This window comes from Garra rufa, chromosome 11, assembly GCF_049309525.1.
Source record: "Garra rufa chromosome 11, GarRuf1.0, whole genome shotgun sequence".
Taxonomy (NCBI): Eukaryota; Metazoa; Chordata; class Actinopteri; order Cypriniformes; family Cyprinidae; genus Garra; species Garra rufa.
The window spans coordinates 27032153-27057082 of NC_133371.1; the positions used below are offsets into that span (position 1 = coordinate 27032153).

Here is a 24930-nt window from a genome sequence, read left to right on the forward strand (position 1 = left end):
GATGAAAAGTGCACCAAAGCTTGCAGGAAGGATCTTGATTCAGCAAGAAAGTAATGGGTGGGATAGATTAAACTAAATAATTTGCGAAAGCTTTAGAATTATTGAATATAAAAGAAAAAGTAGAAAAAAAAATTATAGTAAAAAAAAATAAAAAAATATCAAGGGTCGTTAAAAATGACACACCCTTTAATTTTTTGAAAATACCACCTAGATTGTAAGTTAATAGATTCTCTGATAGGTAATTAAATAATGTAGAAGACCTGTCGTTTTTTTTTTTTTAATAAAAAATAAAAACTTAAACCTGGACAAGCTGTGTTAAACTTCTGACGTAAACCGCAAAGTGAATATTTTGCGAAACGTCGTTTTTAATTCTCCATCCAATAAGAGCAAGTCGGTATTGTTCAATCACGAAGTTTTTTTATTTTTATTTAAAAAAAGGCATTTTTAAAATTTGAAATACAGGCATTTCATCAAAACAACAATGCAGTGAAATATGCAAAAATACATACAGTTGTTGTGCACATTAGCGAATGAATTCAAATATCAAAGCAAATCACAATCAAATAAAATGTCTTTCCAAATCCAAAAGCAAAATATGAGCCGCCATCTTCCTCATTAAGCAGTAGAGACTTCCACTTGACTGTCCAGAAATGGTTCTTAATGAAATCAAAAAGGAGAAGGGAAAACATGTAAACCCCAATTGTATTCTTTAAGATGCGATGACAGCTTTATATATAGGCCTAAACTTTAACGTACTACTATGGTGTAGCTATGAAGAAAACAAAAGTTCTTTTCAGAATCTCTTTTGTATAGTTCTCTAACGATTAGCAAGTTTGAGACAATGGTCAATTTCCCAAGGTAGCTTTATATAGTCAATTAGGACAACTGCAAAAATTTACATGCACAACTTGTCCATACAATAACAGTAGCAAAATATCAACAAAGTGCATTATTTTTCATATACTGATGGTCAAATGCTAACAGAAAAATGCTACGTAGTTGCCGCAGCTTTTTCATGATTTAGTTACGAACTCTGTTCGCACCATTTTTAGAAGCTTAAATCACAAGAAACAACCTTTACTTTCAACTACCAGAAAATCTACAATACTTGGATTTGGTTCACATCTAAGTTTACTTTTTACATTGGTACTCAAAGTAGCTTTATGATAGACCCACAGTTTAAAAATCACAAAAAAAAAAAAAATAGAAAAAAAAAAAAGTAAAAAGCATTTTAAAATCTTACAGTGTTACAACATATGTCTGTCATTAGCTATCATTTCTGTGAATGTGCTTCAAAAAAAAAAAGGTAACTTTATTACAATCTTTGTAATAATAGTCATTGATACAAGAACAAAGATGTATCCAATAGTCATGAACACAAGAACAAAGATGAATCCAAGTTGGACATCTACAGAGTTGAAAAGTATTGAAATGAAGTGCAAAACAAGTGAGAACTTCAATTATTGACAATTATTGAAGTTTAATAAATTATTGTAATGTGTCTGTCCTTATGATAATGTTATTACAATGTGTAACTTGGGCCAAATTTAAAAATGTATTAAAGGAAGAATGAAGTATTTAAAAAAATGTTGAAATTGTTTTTCAACAATTCTATTGTAAAATTGTTACAATTATGCCATTCGGAATGTCCAGGTGGCTTATACTTCATATATATATATAAATAAAAGTGTCACAAAGTGACTTAACCACCAAAAGTGAGAAGTGACACTCCAAAGGGTCCATTCATAAATAGAGAAATTTGTATACAGATGTGTAGAAGTCCAAATATAAAAGGGACTTTACAAAAACAAACATTTTACCAAATGTTATAAAGAAAAAAAAATGGCAGGTGTGAAGTACATTTAATGAAAGTCATACTTCAGAAAGTGATTAAAAAGTTTCCAAGTCACAGCTTCATTCTCAATAAACACATGGCATTTGCTTACTGAAAATGTCAGTAGCTTTACTCAAGTTAAGATCATTTTTCTTTCGAAACTCTTTCGAGTCCCTTTTCATCAACTACATCGTTACAATAATTAGGTAGCAGCTCCAAATAAACAGCGTCTTAATGTGAAGGACATGGGATAATGCACTGAAATAGTGCAATAATAACAGACCATGTTTTGTGGTCTGTCCCTATCTGGATGCGCATCCCAAAATCAACAGCAAAAAGAGTTGGGAAATGTTGCGGTGTATTCCAGTGTATATGTGGCACTGTGCAAGTGATAGCGAAATCTCCATCGCATAATGAAATATGCAACAGCCAGTGAAAACAAAAGGAAGCCAATTGTGGCAGAGAATCAGGAAAGATGTGTAAAACGAGTTACACAAAAGCAGAACGGACTCCACGAGAAACGAGTCACTGATCTCAAGAAAGGTTTCCACTAAAAACAAGATGAAGTGAAGACAGCACCTAAGCATGCGCAGGTACTGAAGACAAGTAAGTAAAAAATGTGGTCATCAATACAAAGTGAAAGAAGCTGAACATTTAGGAATTCCCAAGCTGCGAAAGCCATTCTTAAGACCATTTCATTAAGCTTAACATTTGTTCTTTACCACTTGTTTAAAAAAAACAAAAACAAAAAAAAACAGAAAAACTGCTGAAATTCTAAATTAATGCTTTCCATTTATGCGGTTTACTGACAACTACACATTTGCTGGTGCTAAAATACATTATTACAGCTCTGAGGCCTTAATGTAGCTAAAATGACAGACATATGGAGTAAAACCTTAATAATGCAAATATAACACTCTGAGGACTTACAGAGCAGTCTTCGGTTTCTTGAAACTTCACTGAAGCTTCCTCTTCAGGCAAACGTCATCTGCAGGGATAAAGACAATCAGTGAGATCAGAAGTACAAAACATAATACTGTCAGTTGAGAACACATTAGCTGCTTGAATTAGTGTCACATTGCCTAATGATTCCTTTAAGATGTCATCGGTTTAGTAGCAGAAAAAAAGCCTAAACTTTACTTTCAAAAGATTCTCTATTTATTCCAAATATTATATTTTCTGTTGAAATGTGAGTGATGTTTCTTCACATAAAAGTGACTGGCATTATGTTAGGAAGTTCTGAGTGATTATTAGCATATTGCTATGCAGTTGCTATGTGGTTGTGACTTGATTACTGGTGGCCACACCCACAACAGTCCACACCCACAATAACGCAATCTATTTGGCATTTATACATTTTTCAAATTTTAAGTGACGTTTTAAATTTGCCAGAATTTTTTTTTTTTTTTGATTCTGAACACTTATAAAGTAATAACACCTTGTTCTCATTTGAAGCAGGATGAAAACAAGCAGCAATTGCAGTGATGCTTGCTTTGGGAATCATCAATTAAAGCTATCACTAATTAGACTCCATAACTCGGGTTGCAATGAAGTAGCTAACATGTTATTACAAACCACAGTTTGAGCAGGAATTGCAGTGCCATTACCTCAAGCTCAAACTGTAATGGTAAGGTTGTGGGTTCGATTCCCAGGAAATGCATGAACTGAAAACTAATGAATTTAAGTTTCTGGGTGCAAGTTTTCAAAAAGTAAAGTCGGGATTGAAAGGTGTTGTGTTCAATAAACGCAGTAGGCTTGAGGTATTCTGGCAAACTTAAAATAGTAATAATTGGTTGTCAAGTAAAACAACAACAAACCCAAATCTAACTGAAGTGACAATTATTTTAAATACATTTTATTGTAAATATGAAAATTTGTTGTGAATTGATGCGTCCTTAAATTATTTTTTTGTTTTTCAATTTGCTGCAAAAAAGCCATTCACACTAGGAATGCTGACATGTTCTCAGGTGTGAAATATAAATTATCTTAATTGAATAATTGAAACCATTTAAATGAATTCAATCAGTAAAAATCGCAACGTTCCAACTATTGATGGTGCATTGAAAAGCAAATTGTTCCATTAGGTATATTATCTAATGTGACAAAACAGGATTGTTTTTTGTGAAAATTTTTAAATTGAAAGTGATCTTTTGTTACGTACACAAGTTAAGGCGTAATGTGTTTTTTTTGTACACTTTTCCCAAACAACTTTTAATGTTGCCTTTAATATTTTTCTTTCTTATTAATAAACTAATTTGTTTTGTTGTTTGTATTTCATCGCTAAAGATGGACGTGAGTAAAAAGTTCACAGTACGTACGAAGTAGAATGTTATGTTGAAGTTAACATGGTATGGCTGCCATATCAAACTGAGGTTCTTTATATTTTTAGATGGTTTAAAATATCTTGAAAATATATGCGGTTTAGAATTTATTTTATCGGACTCCTTTTGAATTATTTTTTTAATTATTGTCGATTTGCTCAAAGTGCGTAAAAATTAATTTAAGTAAACTTGAAGCCAATTTAAAGCATTTTCGAAGCATTAATAAATATACCACGTAACTATAAAGTAGCTAAAATGTAAACTGTTTGACATTCAAGAAAAGTAAAGAAATGGTTTATGCTTCTACGAGGCTGCTTTAAGTGCAATACTTACAGCGAAAATTATTTTCCTCAGCTTTCTTGGACGTTTGGCAGATCAGGACCCTTTAACGACAAAAATATTCTTCGTTAGATCGAAAATTCATCTTACAGTTCGATTTAGAGCACAACCTAGTGGTAGCCAGTGATAAAATGCAAAGACTGCATAAAATGTAATGTTCAAAGAACATTTTTTTTTACATTACATAACACTTACATTTACATGGTAGGAGTCTGAACGCAACCATCATCTTTCCATCATCTTTCATCCAGCTGTTCTGATTCCTGTACACAAAAAAGCAATTTAGTCAATTAGTATTGTATCGTCTCCATTACATGGTAACGCTCACTTGAGCGTCAAAATGTTCAAAAGAAACATTTATTTCAGTCATGTGGTTTCTCTACATAAAATATGATTTCTTCAGCTACGTCCAAGTAAATTGCAAGTACTATTGTCTAAAATTGCGTTCATAATACACCAAAGAATATACATAAATCAGAAACCTCGTTAATATAGAAACCTCACTGAGGGCTCATGTTTTATTTTCATTTATTCCTACATGCAACATTTGTAGCAACCTTTGTTTTCTGAACAGTTGATTGTAAAAACATACACAGCAAAGACCTCAAGGTATTTCAAATCTAACATTTTACATTTTAAATGAAGACAAACTAAAGACCATTACTTTCTAAGTTATACATTTTTATGATATTGTGACAACAACCAGAGGGGAAAAAGAAATTCCAGGTTTAATTTGACCTTTTTTTATATTAATCAATCATTTTTGTACAATTTGAAGACATTTAATACTTTAAAACAGTACTAAATGGGTGAAAATGTACTTCACTTGAATCTCTGGCCAAAAAGGAAAAACAGAAATAAAGAAACAAGTTTCTACATTTTTTAAAAAATTAAAAGTCCTCTTCTGGAGCACAATGGGTTAAAAGCCAACACCCTATTATTTAACGTCGAAAAATACAGCTTAAATGTTTTTCAAAACACAAGAAATACAAGTAGATAGCTTTATTTAAGTTCATTACCAAGTGGAAAAGAAGCATAAAATGAACAAATGTTTATCTATTACATTTTATGCAGATAACAATAGAATCTTAAAATAAAGTAAAACATCAAAATTATGTGCTAAATCCTATGGTAAGTTGACATATTCACAATGTTCTCTTTAGAAGTTCAAAACAATGTACATCAGGAAAAAAGGAAATATTTTTTCAATAATTACCACACAATAAATGCATTAAAATGTTCAATAAAATTGTTTATTCAAAGAAAACATTTAAAATCAACAAAAGACACTCAAAATGTTGAGACTGGCATTGGAACGTCCAAAATTGCACTACTACAGCAATATATGCATTTAATATATTTTTTCCGCTTTCGAATGTTACAAGGACATTTTGTCCTCTCAAGGACAAAGCGAATTTAAAATGCGTAGACAGTTAAATCCTTGCTTCTCTTCGTTGCTGTCAGTTGAAATCTTCGCAGTTTTCCTGCAACATATCCATGTATTGTTTTCCTAACATTTTCGAGATGTTTTTGCTGTAAAATCGTCGATTAAATCGACGGAATGCCATTTTTCAGTACTTGGCAATGGCCCCATCATGGCCATTTTACAACACCTCGTCGAACCCTCTCCTTTTCCACCATATTGGAGCGTCCCTCAAACACATTTATAAGTTAGAATCTATAATGAAATCTTACCATGTTCACACCGTCGAGATCTGCTCTTTCATCTGAACAGGTCGACGCCGTTCTCTTCGTTAATTTTCGTCGTTTTAACGAGATCTTGTCGCTCAGACCGCTCCGCATCGCCATCTTCGCCCGTCACCGTCGTCTGTTCTCTCCCGTGTGCGCTCCTCGTCCTCTCTGCCTGAACTGTTATACTGATCGAGTGGACAGCCCTGAGCTTCAGCGTAAGCAGAGACAACTTCCTCTCACTGCAGCATTCTGGGTAGAAGAAACACAGCATCCATGATTGTATCTTTAAACTAACGTTTGATTTCAGTGACCGTAAAAAGCTGATTTTTACGCTGGAATACTGATAATTCTACCATTTAACCACACATACAACAACAAATCATTCCAATTTTGAATAAAAAATAATAAAAGAACCACATGCCTAACTGTACCACTTATATAAAGCTGTGTATTTATAACAACGCAAAACATAAAACAAAAAAGAGCTGCTCCATTTGTAGTTTTAAAACTAAGCTATTTGCATTTTTAAACAAAGTTTGATGTTCTGACTGTAAATTAATTTTTGTTTTTGATTAAGATATATTTTAAATTTTGCTTTATGGGTCTGTGCTTAATTAGGCTACTTGAAGAGACCTAAAGATAAATTACAGTTGTATCTCAATTATTATTATTTTTTTAATTATTTAATAATTTAAGTTTTTAAACAGCACATTCAAAATTGATGTTTTTGTAGAACTACGTTTTAAAGTTTCTTATAATAATAATCACAGACCATATTTGAAATTGAGTTGGATTGAAAATATCTATGTAAATCTATAGATACAGATAGATATAGTTATAGACATACGCAGTCAAAAGTTTTTGAACAGTATGATTTTGAATGTTTTTTAAAACTCACCAAGCTGCATTTATTTGATCCGAAGTAAAGCAAAAACTGTACAATTGTGAGATATTTTTACTATTTAAAATAACTGCTTTCTATTTCAATATATTTTAAAATGTAATTTATTTATGTGATCAAAGCTACATTTTAGCATCATTACTCCAGTCTTCAGTGTCACACAATCCTTCTGAAATCTTTCTAATATGCTGATTTGCTATTATTATAACATTTATTATTAACAGAATTTAAAACAGGTGAGTATTTTTTTTAGGATTCTTTGATGAATACAAAGATCCAAAGATCAGCATTTATCTGAAATAAAAAGCTTTTGTAAGCTTGAAGTATAAATAGGCTATTTTTTTATTATATAAATTAATACTTTTATTTAGCAAGAGTGCTTTACATTTATTTAAATGATGTTCTTTTGAATTTTCTATTCATCAAAGACACCTAAAAAATTCTACTCAGCTGTTTTTAACATAATACAAAAAATTAGCAGCAAATCAGAATTTTAGAATGATTTCTGAAGGATCATGTGACTGGAGTCTATGATGCAAAAAATCTGTTTTAAAATCACAGGATTAAGTTACATTTAAAAATATATTCAAATAGAAAACAGTTATTTTAAATAGTGAAAATATTAAAAAAAAAATACTGTTTTTGCTGTACTTTGGATCAAATAAATGCAGGCTTGGTGAGCAGAAGAGACATCTTTAAAAAACAAAACATTTTAACTGTTCAAAAACCTTTGACTGGTAGTGTATGTATATACATATGCTATGTGTATAGGCTCTTCTTAATTTAGTATTTTCATCTGATAGTCAAAATTTGTAAGATTATGTCAGTCGAAACAATTTCTGAGGTGAATTGATTTAATTTCGTGTCTTCAAAATAGTATGTGACCTTGTATAATGTTGTATACCAAAATCTTGTCTGTTTGTCTGTGGTCTGTTTGTTAAAAAGGGATTCGGCATCACAAAATTGGCCCAGAAGGCCCAGAGTGCCATGTTATAGTGTTAATTATTTTTATAATAATTTATTATACAGGGTTATTACATAGTACTTCCATGAGCTGTACATTTCTGACATCTTCACTATTTATTAAAACAGGCTAAATGAGCAAGAAATATTCAATTTCAATTTACAGTGTTGCTATTATCACATCTTTAATAAACAGTCAAACAGTTTAAAACAGAATAGTAGATTTGATTATTTAGAATTATTTTATTTAATATTAATTTATATTATAGTTACATACATTTATGAACAACATTATGGTGTATATATATTAACAGCCCAGCAATACAAAAAGCTTTTTCAATGCAAATGTCACCAAGAAAAAAAAGTTTAATGTACAGGCTGCAACGGCCCAGATATAACACATTGGATTAATGCTCTTGAAATATGAATGGCATATTGATCTAATGAGTTGTTGAAATATTTATAACCCCCATGTGTACAGTAGCAGAAGCGCAGAAGCACAGAAGCTCAGCTCTATCAAAGGCTCATTTCTATCTTCCCCAACTGGACCAGCTAGTCTGCATACCGCAGTTGGTTACTAAGCAACTGTAATTGGATCATTCCTGAACACCCTCCCCCTACTTCTCTAAAGTCATGCCACGTAGGCATTGGCAAATGCACCAGGTGGACTGTTCATGAAAGGCAGATGCCTCGAGCTGAAGTCTGTTGAGCACAACCAAGACTAGAATTAGATTTAAAAAAATAATAATAATAAAATCAGCCAAACATAAATAGAATGTGGTGTCAAAGCCAAGATGGCATTATATCTGTATTTTTCTGAACTAAATAATAAATAAATGACAATGTATGACTAATATCAGCACACAAACTTGGATGCACATGCTAGTGTAGTGCTGAATAAAAGAAAGATGTTAAATCAAATATGGCATGGTCTGAAAAACACACAGACATCTAAGAGCCCTCTTGTGGCCTTCTATGATTTTTTCTTCAAACATAATGTATGCTTGAGAGTTCTTATGTTAGTACACATAATTATTAGATTTATTTGTCACATGAAATGCAATTCAGTAGTTTATCTATAAATATCTTTTGCCATTAATTGTAATAATCCAGACTAAATCCAGCAAAACTGTGGCAACATCTCCAAGACACGTAAAGAAACCTAACCACAAAGCTACAGTACTGTGAAAAGGCATAAAAAATGTTGAAGTGAGGATGCTTTTAAAAATAATGTCATATATAGATTGTATATGAATTAAGTGCACTACCAGTCAAATGTTTTTGAACAGTAAGAATTTTAATGTGTTTTAAGGCGAGACACTGCAGGTGAATAGGGTAAAAAAAAATAACTAATAGTTATCACCGTACTTACCTAGATTGATTATTGCAAGCATTTTTTGTATTACAAGTTTTCTAAAATGTTAGGTTTAAATATGCAATTTAGGCATTGTTTAATGAAATATGCACTCATTTGCATATATTTCTAGTACAAATATGGATCAAGTCAGTTTCGAAATTCATGTTTAGTTTTTTTGACATATTAGAGTCAATGTTTTTTCTGAGGGGATTTTGGGTATCTCAATTTGTTACCCCATAATTAAGAAAAAAAAAAATGAACAGACGGAAAACCATGTATTTTTGACCATTTTAGGGGGAGTAAAATGTTATATAAAATCAAGCTAATTGTGTATGAATAAATCCCTCTGTAAAAACCTTAAGATATAGACAGGAATAAAAAGTTAAAGTTAGGTGTGTGTCAGTGCTACTGAAGTAGAGATTTATGGCTCAGTGTAGGAGAAAAAACTAATTTTGAGAAAACGGCCTTTAAAAATATGTATTGTAATTGAAATCTATTGACAAAAATAGATAAAGTGCTATAAAAGAAACACTTAACAGTGTCTTTCGGTGTGTTTTCTTTCCACTAGTTTGACAAAACACTTTATGTAAAAGCAAAAAGCCCCAAATCTCAAATTTGACAGGTGCATGGAAAAAGACAGTGTTTTTGCCTGCAGTGTCTCCCCTTAAAGAAGTCTCTTCTGATTCCAAGTACAGCAAAAACAGTAACATTTAGAAATATTATTACTATTTTAAAATGTCATTTATTCCAGTGATTTCAAAACTGAGTTCTTAGCATCATTAGTCACATGATCCTTCAGAAATGATTCTAAATATTTTAATTTGCTGCTCAAAAAACATGTATTACTATAATTATGTCGAAAACAGCTGAGTATTTTTTTCAAGTTTCTTTAATGAATAGAAAGTTCAAAAGAGCATTTATTTGAAATAGAAATCTTTTGCTTTTGTAACATTATAAATGTCTTGATCATCAAAAAAATGTACTCAACTATTTTAAATAATAATAATATGTTTTTTGAACAGAATATCAGCATGTTTGAATGATTTCTGAAGGATCATGTGACACTAAAGACTGGAGTAATGATGCTGAAAATTTAGCTTTGATCACAGGAATAAATTACATTGTAAAATATATTAAAATAGAAAACAACTATTTTAAATAGTAAAAATATTTCAAAATTGTACTGTTTTTGCTTTGGATCAAATAAATGCAGACTTGGTGAGCAGTAGAAGCTTTTTTAAAAAACATTAAAGATCTGTTAAACTCAAAAACTTTTGACTGGTAGTGTAAATCAAATCAATATTTGGTATGACCATTTAAAACAGCTTTTGTCCCTATTTCCAAATGACACACTACAGCAAAAGATAGAAATAACTTAAAACCTTTGTGTTTGTGAAAATACTATTGGCCTAAGACTATTGCACAGTGCACTAATACATTTGCACTGTGGACCCTAAACCAAAAATGTACTGGACAATATTGTTGAATACATACATAGTTGCAATCAACATTGTTTAACCTCCTTTGACCTGCAAGACATTTTGTGAAAACAATTCAACAAAGGCATCAGTACACTATTAGCAAAAGGTTATTAATACACATTTGAGTAATTCTGAGAACGTAAGTTGATGAATAATGAAAAAAATAATAATAATTGGCTCTAAATGCTCATGTTCAAAATTATTCAACCCCTAAAAGGCAAATTTGGTGCAGAATCGTTTATTCCCTAAAACCACCAATAAATGCTGCTTGGAAGTGCTTAGAAGCTTCTGTCACCTCTTTACTGCAATATTGGCCCATTCCTCACCTGAAAAAGTTTTCAGATCACTTATAATCTTTGGTTTTCACTTTGCCACTGCTTGCTTCAAATTCAGCCAAATATTTTCAATGAGAATTAAATCTGGAGACTGAACAGGCCACTCAAGAACATTCTATGACTGATCCTTGAACCAAGCATAAGTAGATTTGGATGTATATGTTGGGATGATTGTCCTGCAGGAAAGTCCATTGATCATTAGCTTCAGTCTTTGCACCAAAGGCATCACAATTTTTGCCAAAATGACCTGATACTTCAAAGAATCCAAGATATTCTTCATACACTCATGATTTCCACTTCCTGCAACAGTAAACACCCCCATAACAGGACTGCTCCAGCTCTATGTTTGACTACAGAGATGGTGTTCTTCTGCTTATAAGCTTTCCCTTTTTCACGTGACATAATGCTGATCCATAGGTCCAAAAAGTTCCAGTTTGGTCACATCACTCTACTCCACAGGTCTATCTAAATGAATTTTAGCACATTCAAGTCAGTGTTTTATGTTCTTCTTGGTCATGAAAGCCATGCTTGTTTTGTGTTCATCTTACACTCTGCATTGAAATGTTTTTCCACCTTTCATTAAGTCATCTTAAAAGTCTTTGGCTGTACATAATTGCAGGATTTTCCTCAGTTGTTCTGATCAAATATTTTATAATATTGTGCTTTTTCTTCAACACCCTCAAAGGTTTTCTGGTACAACACATTTTAAACTAAGAAATAAGGCTGCAAGCTGTGTCTGTAGGAACTTTTAATGTCTTGGAAATCTTCTTATAGCCTTAGACTTCTTCTTCACAGCTTTTGTGAGAGCTCTGTTGACTTTGTCATATTAGCTACTCAATCTTCAGGTTTAAATAGGTTTAATTGTGCTTCCCATCATACAAATAAGTGACTAAAAACAACAATATTGAATAGGGGTTGAATAATTATGACATAGCCGTGTTATTAAAAATCCTAGAACTTCAAAACATTACATTATATATTTGATATTATCACTTTTAATATGCCAGTAATGTTATAGATTCAATTTTAAAGTCATTGATCTCCAGAAAAGCTTGTGTTTGTAAAATACTGGGGTTGAATAATTTAGATTGCAACTGTATGGATTTTTTGGTTTGGGGTTCATGGCGCAAATACATTTGTGCACTGAAAAAAAAAAATGTCTACTGTATTTGTGTGCACTGCGCCATCATGTGGCTAATATAAATGACGCACTTAATTTACTTCCCTTATCTTTCTACGTTCCTTTGTTTTGTAAGTGTTCAACTTCTAAAGAAAAAAATAAATATCAACCTCGAGTACTTAACTAACGTTTACAATTTAAAAGTGTGATACCCCAAGGGATGTGTGTTTGCTTATAGTTTTTAAGGTTAATTATTTATAATTATTATTTTAAAAACACTCATATTGGTTTGATTTAAATGCATGTTATGGATTTAATAGTATCATATTATATGCATTTTGATTCAGTGGACCATATTAACTAGGACTCCACTATTAAATAACAGGATGGAACACAGGAAAGCCAAAGCCTAATCCAAGAATAACCCATTTCCTTTACTTAAAACCTTAAGGGGTCAAATCATGCATTTATTCCTTTGAGGTCCACTTATAATGTTAGTTCGTTTTGTGCAAAATAAACAGTATCATTATTATTATTTTTTTGTCATGACCATTTTCCACTCTCTTTAAAATTAAGCAGGCTGTTTTTGCTGCAGGCTACATTTAATGCTCTCTATTTTAGAAAGAGATTTTCTCAGATAAGATAAGGGTTGCAGGTTTTTTTGCGGCGTTAAATATAGTACTTAATGAATAATTCTACATCACACTGATTTGTAAAATAAAAAGCATTCCTTGCACAAAATTGTTCAAATTGGCTGAAATAATTAGAAAAGAAACTACCCACCTGTATGAGTTATTCCTTTGGATTGATTGATGGATGATGGATGGCTAGACAGATAGACACACATATATATATATATATATATATATACACACACACACACACACACACACACAAATGCAAGATATATAATACAATTAAATTCAGATTCATTATTAAAATGTCTACTTTAAAAGTGACTGGTGTGTAAACTACTCTTGTGGAACAATACAATATCACGCCACTTAACACAACTACATGCGCCCTTCTTCCATCACACCACGTTTGTGCCAAAGGCTGATGCGCATTGGTTCCTCGACTGCCTGGAACCTCCCGGAGCTCTTCCGGGTGTGGATAACCCACATTTCCTCCTGCCGACGCGCATTCCCAAGAAAACATCCTGGATAACGGGCCGAGCTGCGTTTGACTGCAAACTAACGAATGAAACAGCACTCGAGGTGGAAGACAGACAGTTCGACCGATACAGGACATGTTTGACGACCGACTGTGGGAACCGTGGAATATTTGAGATGTCAGCGCATCATTTCCCATCATCATTCGCCAGCCAGCTGTTCACGTTTCGAGTTATAGAACGCAGACCTTCTCTGTAGTGACTCTTTTCAATATACAAGACATTCAGCAAGCAGTTTAAATAGGGAAACAATATGTGGCTTTATACTTTGGCTATTGCTCTTATTGTCATTGCGCATGAGGTCAATGGAGAGCCTCATACGCGTCCATCCTCGGCGACGCAGCTGAATTCAACATTACCCCCTCAAGAAGAATATTCATCACCTAATGCAACAAATGCAGAAGTTGGATCTCGCATTTCTACCATTTTAAGGGATCTTCCTACCATCAAAGGCATTTCGATTTTCGTCTGCGTATTAACAATCTTGCTAATCACGTGCCTTGTCATAAAAATATGCAGGTAACATATAATTTATCATATATTTAAATGGTTTAGTATTTTGTTGGTCTGAGTGCTTGTGCAAATATTGTTTTGTTGTTCCTAAGGAAATGCCACCTTGCTCATTATTGAATAATTGAAAATGTCTCTGTATAATTTGGTGTCAGTGTTTTTCTAATAATATAGACTATATCATATGCACAATTCGTTAAATTCGGAACATTCTAGAGGCTCTGTTAACGTTGACACGTTAGCCCTGATTTAATCCCCTAACGGCTTTGGAAGCAGATGGTTCGCCTGTAGGAACCCCAGAACCGATTCTTATTCAGAACCTTTATAGTATTGCACTGGTGGAAACCATAACACCACAGTCGGAAGACTTTTGACGTTCGGTTTCGTTAACAGATGCGAACAAAACATAATCACAATACTCACTTCACAGCAAAAATATACAGAGCACGACCAGTGTAGTCCGGATTCTAAACAAACAATTAGTGACTCTTATGAGCCGATTCTTTTAGTGATTCAAAATGCTTAATGAATTCAGTAGTGAATCAAAGCGTTTAATGAAGGAAGAACGTTTGTGTTTTGTGGCACTAAAAGCATAATTCAAGAGTCAATCAAAAGACTTCTGTGGTACTTAAAACAAGACTCAGTAGTGATTCAAAACATTTAATGAGCGAAGAACGTTTGTTTAATGGTGCTTAAAGCAAGATTCAGTGGCAAATCAAAACACTTAATGAACGAAGAACGTTTTATTTAAAGCAAGACTCAGTAGCGATTCAGTACCCTTGATGAATGAAGAATGTTTGTAATTTGTGGTACTTAAAGCAAGATACAGTAACGAATCAAAACACTTTTATGGTACTCATAGCAATATTCAGTAGTGAATCAAAACCCTTAATGAACGAAGATTGTTTGTTTTTAATGAACAAAGAACTTTGTTTTTGGAGTCAGACTCAGTAGTGATTCAACACTTAATGAACAAAGAACGTTTGTGTTTTGTGGTACTTAAAGCAAGATCCATTAGCAAATTAAAACACTTTTGTGGTACTTAAAGCAATATTCAGTAGTGAATAAAAACAATGTTTTGTGGTACTTAAGGCCAGATTCAGTAGTAAATCAAAACACTTAATGAACAAAGAACGTTTGTGTATTGCGGTACTTAAAGCGAGACTCAGTAGTGAATCAAAACACTTAAATGAAGAACTTTTTTTTTAAAGACTCAGTAGTGATTCAAAGCATTTAATGAACAAAGTTTGTTTTGTGGTACTTAAAGCAAGATTCAGTAGTGATTCAAAACACTTTTGTGGTACTTAAAGTAACACTCTACTTTTTTTGGAAATAGGCTCATGTACTAAAACCGGCGGAAAATGTAAAAATGTGAAATAGGCTCATGTACTAAAACCGGCGGAAAATGTAAAGATGCGATTTTCTAGGCCAATAAGATTAGGAACTACACTCCCATTCCAGTGTAATAGTCAAGGAAGTTTGCTGCCGTAACATGGCCGAAGAAGGCGCAGTAATATCACGCAGCACAACGTGACCAAATGCATGCACAGGGAGCGTTCCTCGTTGGAAGTTACCTAGGGAACTAATTTCAGGCGCTGCGTGCTATTACTGAGCCTGCTGCATCCATATTACGGCAGCAAACTTCCTTGACTATTACACCGGAATGGGAGTGTAGTTCCTAATCTTATCGGCCTAGAAAATCGCATCTTTACATTTTCCGCCGGTCTTCGTATATACGATATAACTACAGAAGAGTCAAGTTTTAAATAGGACAAATATCGAAACTCGTTGGTCATTTTTGAATGCGATGCTATTGGTCTAATAGGATTCAATGATCTATGCTAAGCTATGCTAAAAGTGATATCGCCAGAACAGGAGAACTGCTGAATGGATTTCAAAACAGTAAAACTCAACTTATTAACTCGGGGGGGAGTTGGAGAATGAGCCCATTTCCAAAAAAAGTGGAGTGTTCCTTTAAAGCAAGATTCAGTAGTGAATCAAAACACTTAATGAACAAAGAACGTTTGTGTTTTGTGGTACTTAAAGCAAGATTCAATAGCGAATCAAAACACTTTTGTGGTACTTATAGCAATACTCAGTAGTGAATCAAAACACAATGTTTTGTGGTACTTAAGGCAAGACTCAGTAGTGAATCAAAACACTTAAACGAAGAACGTTTCTTTTTAAAGTAAGAATCAGTAGTGATTCAAAGTGTTTAATGAACAAAGAACGTTTGTTTTGTGGTATTTAAAGCAAGATTCGGTAGTGAATCAAAACACTTAATGAACAAAGAACGTTTGTGTTTTGTGGTACTTAAAGCAAGATTCGGTAGTGAATCAAAACACTTTTGTGATACTCAAAGCAAGATTCAGTAGTGAATCAAAACACTTAATGAAGGAAGAACATTTGTGTTTAAAGCAAGATTCTGTAGTGAATCAAGAAACTTAATGAACAAAGAATGTTTGTGTTTTGTGGTACTTAAAGCGAGACTCGGTACATTGGTTTTGTGGTCCAGGGTCACATATTATGTCACTTCACTAGTCTTAAGTCGCTGGGGTATATTTGTAGCAATAGCCAAAAATACATTGTATGGGTCAAAATTATTGATTTTTCTTTTATGCCAAAAATCATTAGTAAATTAAGTAAAGATCATGTTCCATGAAGATTTTTTGTAAAATTCCTACTGTAAACCTATCAAAATGTAATTTTTGATTAGTAATATGCATTAAGTACTTAATTTGGACAACTTTAAATGTGATTTTCTCAGTATTTTGATTTATTTGCACCCTCAGCCAAATATTGCCCTATCCTAACAAACCATACATCAATAAAAAGCTTATTTATTGGGCGTTCATATGATGTATACATCTCAGTTTTGTAAAATTTAACCTTATGACTGGTTTTGTGGTCCAGGGTCACATATAGCCAGAATCAGTTATTGGTTGCATTTGTCACATCTAGAAGGTCTGTAAAAAGTCTGTCACCATAAACACAACTTTTCTGAAAGAACTGTATTTCTTTTTTGTTAGAACAGTTCTAAAATGAACTAATTTGGAAACCGACTGTGAAGGGAAGTGAATTACCCTTTATTTTTTTTAATTTTTTTCACAATTACTAAAAGGAGTCTGGAAGGAATCAAGAATCAGTTGAATAAATCGGATTTGAAAACTCTCATACACTTTTGATCATACAAGTCATAACCTTACTCACCTGTCCTCTTCTCTATCCCTGGTTTGATCAGATCGGCAAAGAAGATCAGAAAAACGCGAAAGTATGACATCATCACAACTCCCGCCGAGCGTGTAGAGATGGCACCTTTAAATGAAGAAAACGAGGAAGACGACGACTCGACCCTGTTCGATGTCAAATACAGGTGAGCGCTTTATCACAACATATGCTTTTACGTGCAATATGTGCAAGTTCTATGTTTGAACCTTTCTCCTTGTTCATAGAGGTGTTCCAAATAGAAATTTTCAAAGCAAGTTGAGGGAAGAGGGAATAATGCCTAAACCAGTGGCATGTGGGTCTGGATCATATCTGATTTGTTTCCAAGTCTGCCTGTTAAATATCTTCGATCTCCACAGAAAAACAAGTTTCTTCCCAGATGGTTGTGCAGTGCAGCTACTTACCTTTCTTAAGTTAACATGACATTTTAAATAAGTTTGAGTAAACAGAGTAGTAACACAGTGGGAGCGACAAGGAAGTGTGTTTAAAAAAAAAAGTCTAAGGACTTGCATTTCATTAGAATCAAGTATTAATGGAAAAAGCCTCCCTAAGAACATGTGCTACATTTTGACACTCTAGTTGTTAAAGTTTTTGGTACATTACTATAATCTCATCAAATAAAACCAGTGTTTTAATGTCTAGTAGTTGCATTGACAACGAATGTTCTTGGTGTGTGACCTCACAGGTCACAATGGAAATAGTTGTGTTATTTGGAGGGCTAGTGAGCGTCAAGACTTGACTTCTCCCTTCCGTCCAATTGTTCTTTGACTGAGAAACTGCTTCCTTTTGCTGGGCATGGCTCCCTGTTTATCAGCTTTTTATTGGCAATGCAACTATTTGATACTCAGGCAAACAAGTTTAAACCAGTTAGACAACTGGAAACGTGATATTTTTGTAATTTACTTAACCCTCTCATTTAAATTCTTTGCTTTTTCATAGGTGAATTACATTCTGCGCTCAGATTGTTGAAGATCTCTTATAACCCCCCCCTGGATACCTCTGTGAGAACACATCTATACAGGAATTGTGCTCCCTGCATCTCTGATCCTTTTCCTCAGAGGCTTGAAACGTCAGTGGAACCAGTGTTTTTTGATGTATTCCTATGTTCTGACATTCCAAACCAGCATGAAATTTAATGTTTTATGAAAGCTTTTCTGTCGGAAGCACAGAAATCTAATCAAAGATTGATGAAAAAGAAAGAAAGGAGACATTAGAGTTAGTCCTCCACAAATTAATTATTGCACAACTTTTTATATTTTTCCTTTTGCCCAAAAACATTCCAGTTGTTTAATAGTAAGGCAATATTGGCCGTGAATGTATCAGGCAGCTTGAACATTTCTGTTACAGTATATCACACTGAAGCTATTTTGAGTAATATTTTTGAAATGCAATCATAATATAATTTTTTTAAAGCAATTCCAGATAAAAAATGATTTAAAATTCTACTATGGAGCTCAGATGTTAAATTAATCATATTTTGCTGTGCTTAAATCAGCTCAGCGTTTTAAATTAAAAGAATATACACTACCAGTCGATTTTTAATGTTTTTAAAGAAGTCTCTTCTGCTCAAACAAGCCTGCATTTATTTGATCCCAAGTACAGCAAAAACAGTAAAATCTTGAAATATTTTTACTAATTAAATTAACGGTTTTCTATTTAAATATATATTAAAGTATAATTTATTCCTGTGATTTCAAAGCTGAATTTTTAGCATCATTTACAGTCCAAAATCCTTCAGAAATGATTCAAATATTCTGATTCGCTGCTCAAAAAAACATTTAAATTGTGTTGAAAACAAATGAGTAGATTTTTTTTCAGGTTTCTTTGATGAATAGAAAGTTCAGAAGAACAGCATTTATCTGAAATAGGAGACTTTTGTAACATTAGAAATGTCTTTATCATCATATTTGATCATTTAAAGCGCCCTTGCTAAAGAAAAGTATTAATTTCCATAATTTCTTCCCAAAAAATAAATAAATAAATACTGACTCCAAGCTTCTGAATAAAGTGTATAATGTTACAAATTACATTTGAAAATATATTCAAATAGAAAATAGTTATTTTAAATCGTAAAAATATTTCAAAGAGACTTCTTTAAATAACTTAAAAATCTTACTGTTCAAAAACTTTTGACTGGTAGTGTAGATGTTTTGTTTTTTTCCTGAATCTAATTATCGACGATGTTAAATGGACATTTATGATCCAATACTGAAACTGTCTTTGTTATATACTATTGTCTGTATATACTGTATGCAAATTAGTTTATTTTTAGAAAAAGAAAAACATATTTTGATTTAATAAGAGTAATATGTTGCAAACCTCCCTATATTTTGAAAATTGTTAATCTACTAACCACTAATTGTGCGTATTTACTGTATAAGGGGTTGAATGTATGCGTGAAAGAGGATGTGTGTGGAGTTAGGAGAATTTCGTTGCCATGTTGCTGCTCGCTGAGGTTGGGGATTGTTTTTTATTGTCGCTTGTGCACACCTCCTTTTTTAATTAACTGGTTTTTACAGTGGAAAACTGCGGTGCCACACATCATGAAGGGTTTAAACGCATATATAGCTGTTATATCAAATATATTAAATTATGTTTCCTAGATTTAGAGCAGCATTGAAAGAGTATATTTGAAAGCTACAGTGATATATTGTATTACGTGATTTTTTTTATTTTTTTACTTCAGTGTGATCTTATCTTATCTTGATGCTCCTAATGTGAAGGATTTATGTCTAGCATCTAAGGACCAATAAGAATGTTTATTGAATTATAAATTGTTTATGATGTGGCTGACTAGAAACTGATGTGGTTCTCTCTCCCTCTATTCTGCTCTAAATGTTTCTATCTTCCTAATGTATTTCATACAAATCTGAATTCGTAGTTTAAAGTGAAGGAGATGAATAGGAAGTAAAACAAGTATTAAACATGAATGATTGCTGATGGTTGTAAAACCGCACTGTCAGGATGAATACTTCTATTTTCCTTTAGCATTCTGCAGTAATTTAACGTCTTAAAATACATGCTTTAAATTTTTCCCTGGTTTTGTCTGACATGCTTGCTAGTCTAAACACTGGACAAAAGAAGTTTTATTATATCAACAGCCATCTTTCTTTCCAAAGAAATCTTGTGTATGTGCTCATTGTACAATCTTGTTTCTTAAGAGTATCAAATGGTAAAATGTACTTGGTTCTTGATTAATAAAAATAAATACAAATCTTAATTGAAAAGATGCATCAGAGGTTTGTCAATTGTGTTGTTCAAAACCTTGAATGTGAGTTTGCATATCTAAGATCTGCCACAATCTTGTTAACCAGTAACCTGCAACAGCTCAAGGACAGATTGATATACAAGTCGAACTAATTTTCCATTTGTCTTTTTTCTTTAGCTCATTATTAGTTAAGCTTCAGCTGTAGCACATAATATTTCAGCTAACTCTTTAACAAATTACAGAGTGTTTTGACACATCATCAATCTGCCATATTGGCAGCACAGAACGTAAACAATGCCAAATGTTGCTGTTTATTGCTGCTAAAAATGGTCAATTAATGTCATGTTTTGGGCTGTACTAATTGGTCAGACCGAGAAACATTTGAAGTACTATAGACTGCCAAAAGTTATAACAAATCAAGGAGAAGAGTGCAGGTTTTGCAAGTTTGAGGAACAAAAGGTGTTTGTTGTTGGCCAAACTGAACCAGGATTTCCAGAGCAAGAATCTTGACAACATTCATATTTGTGACCCTGGACCACAAAACCAGTCTTAAGTCGCTGGGGTATATTTGTAGCAATAGCCAAAAATACTTTGCATGGGTCAAAATTATTGATTTTTCTTTTATGCCAAAAATCATTAGGAAATTAAGTAAAGATCATGTTCCATGAAGATTTTTTGTAAAATACCTACTGTAAATATATCAAAATGTAATTCTTGATTAGTTATATGCATTGTTAAGAACTTAATTTGGACAACTTTAAAGGTGATTTTCTCAGTATTTTGATTTTTTTGCACCCTCAGATTCCAGATTATCCAAATAGTTGTAACTCAGCCAAATATTGTCCTATCCAAACAAACCATACATCAACAGAAAGCTTATTTATTGAGCTTTCATATGATGTATACATCTCAGTTTTGTAAAATTTAACCTTATGACTGGTTTTGTGGTCCAGGATCACATTTGTTCTGTGAAATTTTAGGCTAATATCTTAATTAATACTGCTTGTATGTATCTTTACCACCTATTAACTTTAATGAGTTGTCAAAATATTGCACCCTTTCCTGCTTACTAGGTCCTACTCTATATGATTTAACAGCTTCCACACATTTTTCCATGGTTTAGCCCTTATAAAAACTGATATGTGACCCTGGACCACAAAACCAGCCATAAGTGTAAATTTGTCGAAATTGAGATTCTTACGTCATCTGAAAGCTGAGTAAATAAGCTTTCCATTGATATATTGTTTGTTAAAATAGGACAATGTTTGTCTGATATACAACTGTTTGAAAACCTGGAATCTGAGGGTGCAATAAAAATCTAAATATTGAGAAAATCGCCTTAAAAGTTGTCCAAATGAAGCTCTTAGCAATGCATACTACTAATCAAAAATCAAGTTTTTATATATTTATGGTAGAAAATTTACAAAATATCTTCATAGAACATGATCTTTACTTAATATGCTAATGATTTTTGGCATAAAAGAAAAATTGATAATTTTGACCCATACAATGTATTTTTGGCTATTGCTACAAATATACCCATGCTACTTAAGACTGGTTTTGTGGTCCAGGGTCACATATGTACTGATATGTACTTTTTAGACTTGTGCTCATAGACGATAGAGATATCGGCTGTGGCTGATGCCTTTAACATTAGCAAGACGATTTTTATTCTTTTCATCATTAAAAAGTCAAAATTGTCAGTTTATATCTTGCACGTTATAACTCGAAATTGCAAGTGTCAATTTTGACTTTATAACTCGCAATTGTGAGTTTATATCTCACAATTTATGAAAGTTCATATCATGCATTTCTGAGAGTTTTTATCTTGCAATTCTGACTTTATAACTCGCAACTGAGTTTATATCACGCAATTCGGAGAAAAAAAGTCAGAATTGTGAGTTCATATCTTGCAACTCTGACTTTATAACTCAAAAATGTTTTTGTCACGCAATTCTGACTTTATTTTTGTAATTCTGAGAAAAAAAGAAAAAAAAATCCTTATAAAAACTAATATGTACTTTTTAGACTTGTGTTGATAGATGATCGAGATATCCGCTGTGGCTGACGCGTTTAACAATAGCAGGACGATTATTATTATTATTATTATTATTATTATTATTATTAAATACCAGGCTTGTAATACTACCTAATTAATATTAGTGTGTATTTGTTCCATTATATTTCTATTTCTGTGTTTTTACATTGTTGCACGTTATTACCAATCACACACGATTCCGCTGAGTTTATGAACGCGATGGCCAATCAGAGGCGTTACAGTGTAGATAGCTACACTATGGAAGCCCGTTTCCACCACTGAATAAAATAAAAAATAAAAAAGGTAATTGCGACTTTCAATTTTGACTTTGGAATTGCGAGTTTATATATTGCAATTCTGACATATAACTCACAGTTGAGTTTATCACGCAATTCTGAGAAAATTCTGAATTGCGCGTTGACTATAACCCAAAATTTGTCATGTAATTGAGAAAAAGTCAAAATCGTAAGTTTATCTTGAAATTCTGACTTTATAACTTGCAATGGCAAGTTTATATATCACAATTCTGAAAGAGTCAGAATTGCGAGTTTTTATACATCATGCAATTGACTTTAACTCATTTAAAAAAGTTTTTAGAAATTTTATCTTGCAATTCTAACTTTATTTCTCCCATTTTTAAGTTCATATCATGCAATTCTGAGAAAAAAGTCAGAATTGTGGGTTTATATCTTGCAACTCTGAGTATAACTCAAAATTGCGTTTGTCACGCAATTCTGACTTTATTTTTGCAATTATGAGTTCATATTAAGCAATTCTGAGAAAAAAGGTCAGAATTGTGAGTTTATATCTTGCATTTCTGACTATAACTTGCAATGGCAAGTTTATATCTCACAATTCTGAAAAAGTCAGAATTGCAAGTTTTTATACATCATGCAATTGACTTTTTAACTCGCAATTAAGTTTATATCATGCAATTCTGAGAGAATCCAGTATTATGAGGTTTTATCTTGCAATTTTGACTTTATTTCTCACATTTATAAGTTCATATTACGCAATTCTAAGAAAAAAAAAATCTGAATTGTGAGTTTATCTTGCAACTCTGACTTTATAACTCACAATTGTGTTTATATTAGGGATGCACCGATCAATGTTCATTATCAGTGTGAATGTGCGCAGCTCGTCAGTGAACAACGGCTGTGTGTAGTATATACGGCTCAACGTGAAATCACGCACCTGATGGCATTTACCGCTGGTTACAGAACCGGCTTTACTGACAAAACGCGCAAGTGATCGGCCGATACGTATCGGTGCATCCCTAGTTCATATCACGCAATTCTGAGAAAAAAAAAAATCAGAATTGTGAGTTTATATCTCGCACTTTATAACTCAGAATTGCAAGTGTCACACAATTTCAACTTTATAACTCGCAATTTAGAGTATGTCTCACAATTCTGAGAAGTCAGAATTGCGAAATTTTATCTTGCAATTCTGACTTTATTCCTCACATTTATAAGTTCATATCATGCATTTGAGAAAAAAGCGAGAACTGTGAATATCTCGCAATTCTGACTTTAACTCACAACCAAGTTTATATCATGCAATTCTGAGAAAAAAAAAAAGTCAGAATTGTGAGTTCATATCTTGCAACTCTGACTTTAAAACTCAAAATTGTGAGTCACGCAATTCTGAGTACATATCAAGCAATTCTGAGAAAAAAGTCAGAATTGTGAGTTTATATCTTGCAATTCTGACTTTATAACCTGAAATTGCCAGTTTGTCACATTAATACATTTATTTAATAGACTACACTGACATTAGGCTGCTTTTAGCCTTACCCTGGAGTTGGTTCACTATAAGTATGAATAAGTAATTCAATAAATTAGCATTATAATATTGTGTATCAGCAATCTCACAGGCTGACAGGACAACACTAGTACCTTTAAAGGTTGTATCAGCGATTTCTAGCCTAAAACATAAAGTGTCAAATTCAGCTGACCTTTATTCACGATCCGCTCGCTGCCTGCCCCATAAATTGTCTGTGAAAAAACCACGTCTCTCTGGTCAGCCTAGGGTCCGAGATATGCCAAAAAAACAATCGGCGCTATCAACAATAACCACAGATAAACAAACCGTGTTCCAACCAATCAGCGTCAGGGGGTTCGTGTTGTGGACTTTCCTACTGGTGCAGGGATGTGAGGGAGGCGGAGCAAAAGTCCACAACACCAAACCCCTGACGCTGATTGGTTGGAACAATGTTTGTTTTTGCTGTGGAAAGGTTGGTAGTGCCGATTGTTTTTTTGGCATATCTCGGACCCTAGGCTGACCAGAGAGACGCGGTTTTTTCACAGACAATTTATGGGGCAGGCAGCGAGCGGATCGTGATGAAAGATAAGCTGAATTTTACACTTTATGTTTCAGGCTAGAAATCGCTGATACAACCTTTAAGGTACTTATGTACAGTTAGAGGTAAATAA

At 32.9% G+C, this 24930-nt stretch overlaps 1 protein-coding gene and 1 long non-coding RNA gene across 2 annotated transcripts; one reads left to right on the top strand and one right to left on the bottom strand.

The window, feature by feature from the left end:
- Window positions 1-395: 395 nt before the first annotated feature.
- Window positions 396-6352, bottom strand: LOC141345589 (uncharacterized). Its single transcript, XR_012357041.1, has 5 exons — window positions 6190-6352; window positions 4690-4757; window positions 4489-4538; window positions 2765-2822; window positions 396-656 (listed from the first exon to the last, which is right to left on the bottom strand). It is a non-coding gene; the product is annotated as an uncharacterized lncRNA (long non-coding RNA).
- A 7090-nt stretch (window positions 6353-13442) lies between these two features.
- Window positions 13443-20485, top strand: fam174b (family with sequence similarity 174 member B). Its single transcript, XM_073850551.1, has 3 exons — window positions 13443-14033; window positions 17266-17397; window positions 18189-20485. The coding sequence occupies exons 1-3, from the start codon at window positions 13768-13770 to the stop codon at window positions 18190-18192; spliced, it is 402 nt and encodes a 133-aa protein (XP_073706652.1). The 5' UTR covers window positions 13443-13767; the 3' UTR covers window positions 18193-20485.
- Window positions 20486-24930: the final 4445 nt, after the last annotated feature.

Excerpts from the sequence above, each read along its gene's own strand:
- fam174b (XM_073850551.1), top strand. The coding sequence starts at position 13,768 with ATGTGGCTTTATACTTTGGCTATTGCTCTTATTGTCATTGCGCATGAG. Across the intron at positions 14,034-17,265 it reads CTTGTCATAAAAATATGCAG|ATCGGCAAAGAAGATCAGAA; the intron begins GTAACATATAAT and ends TGGTTTGATCAG.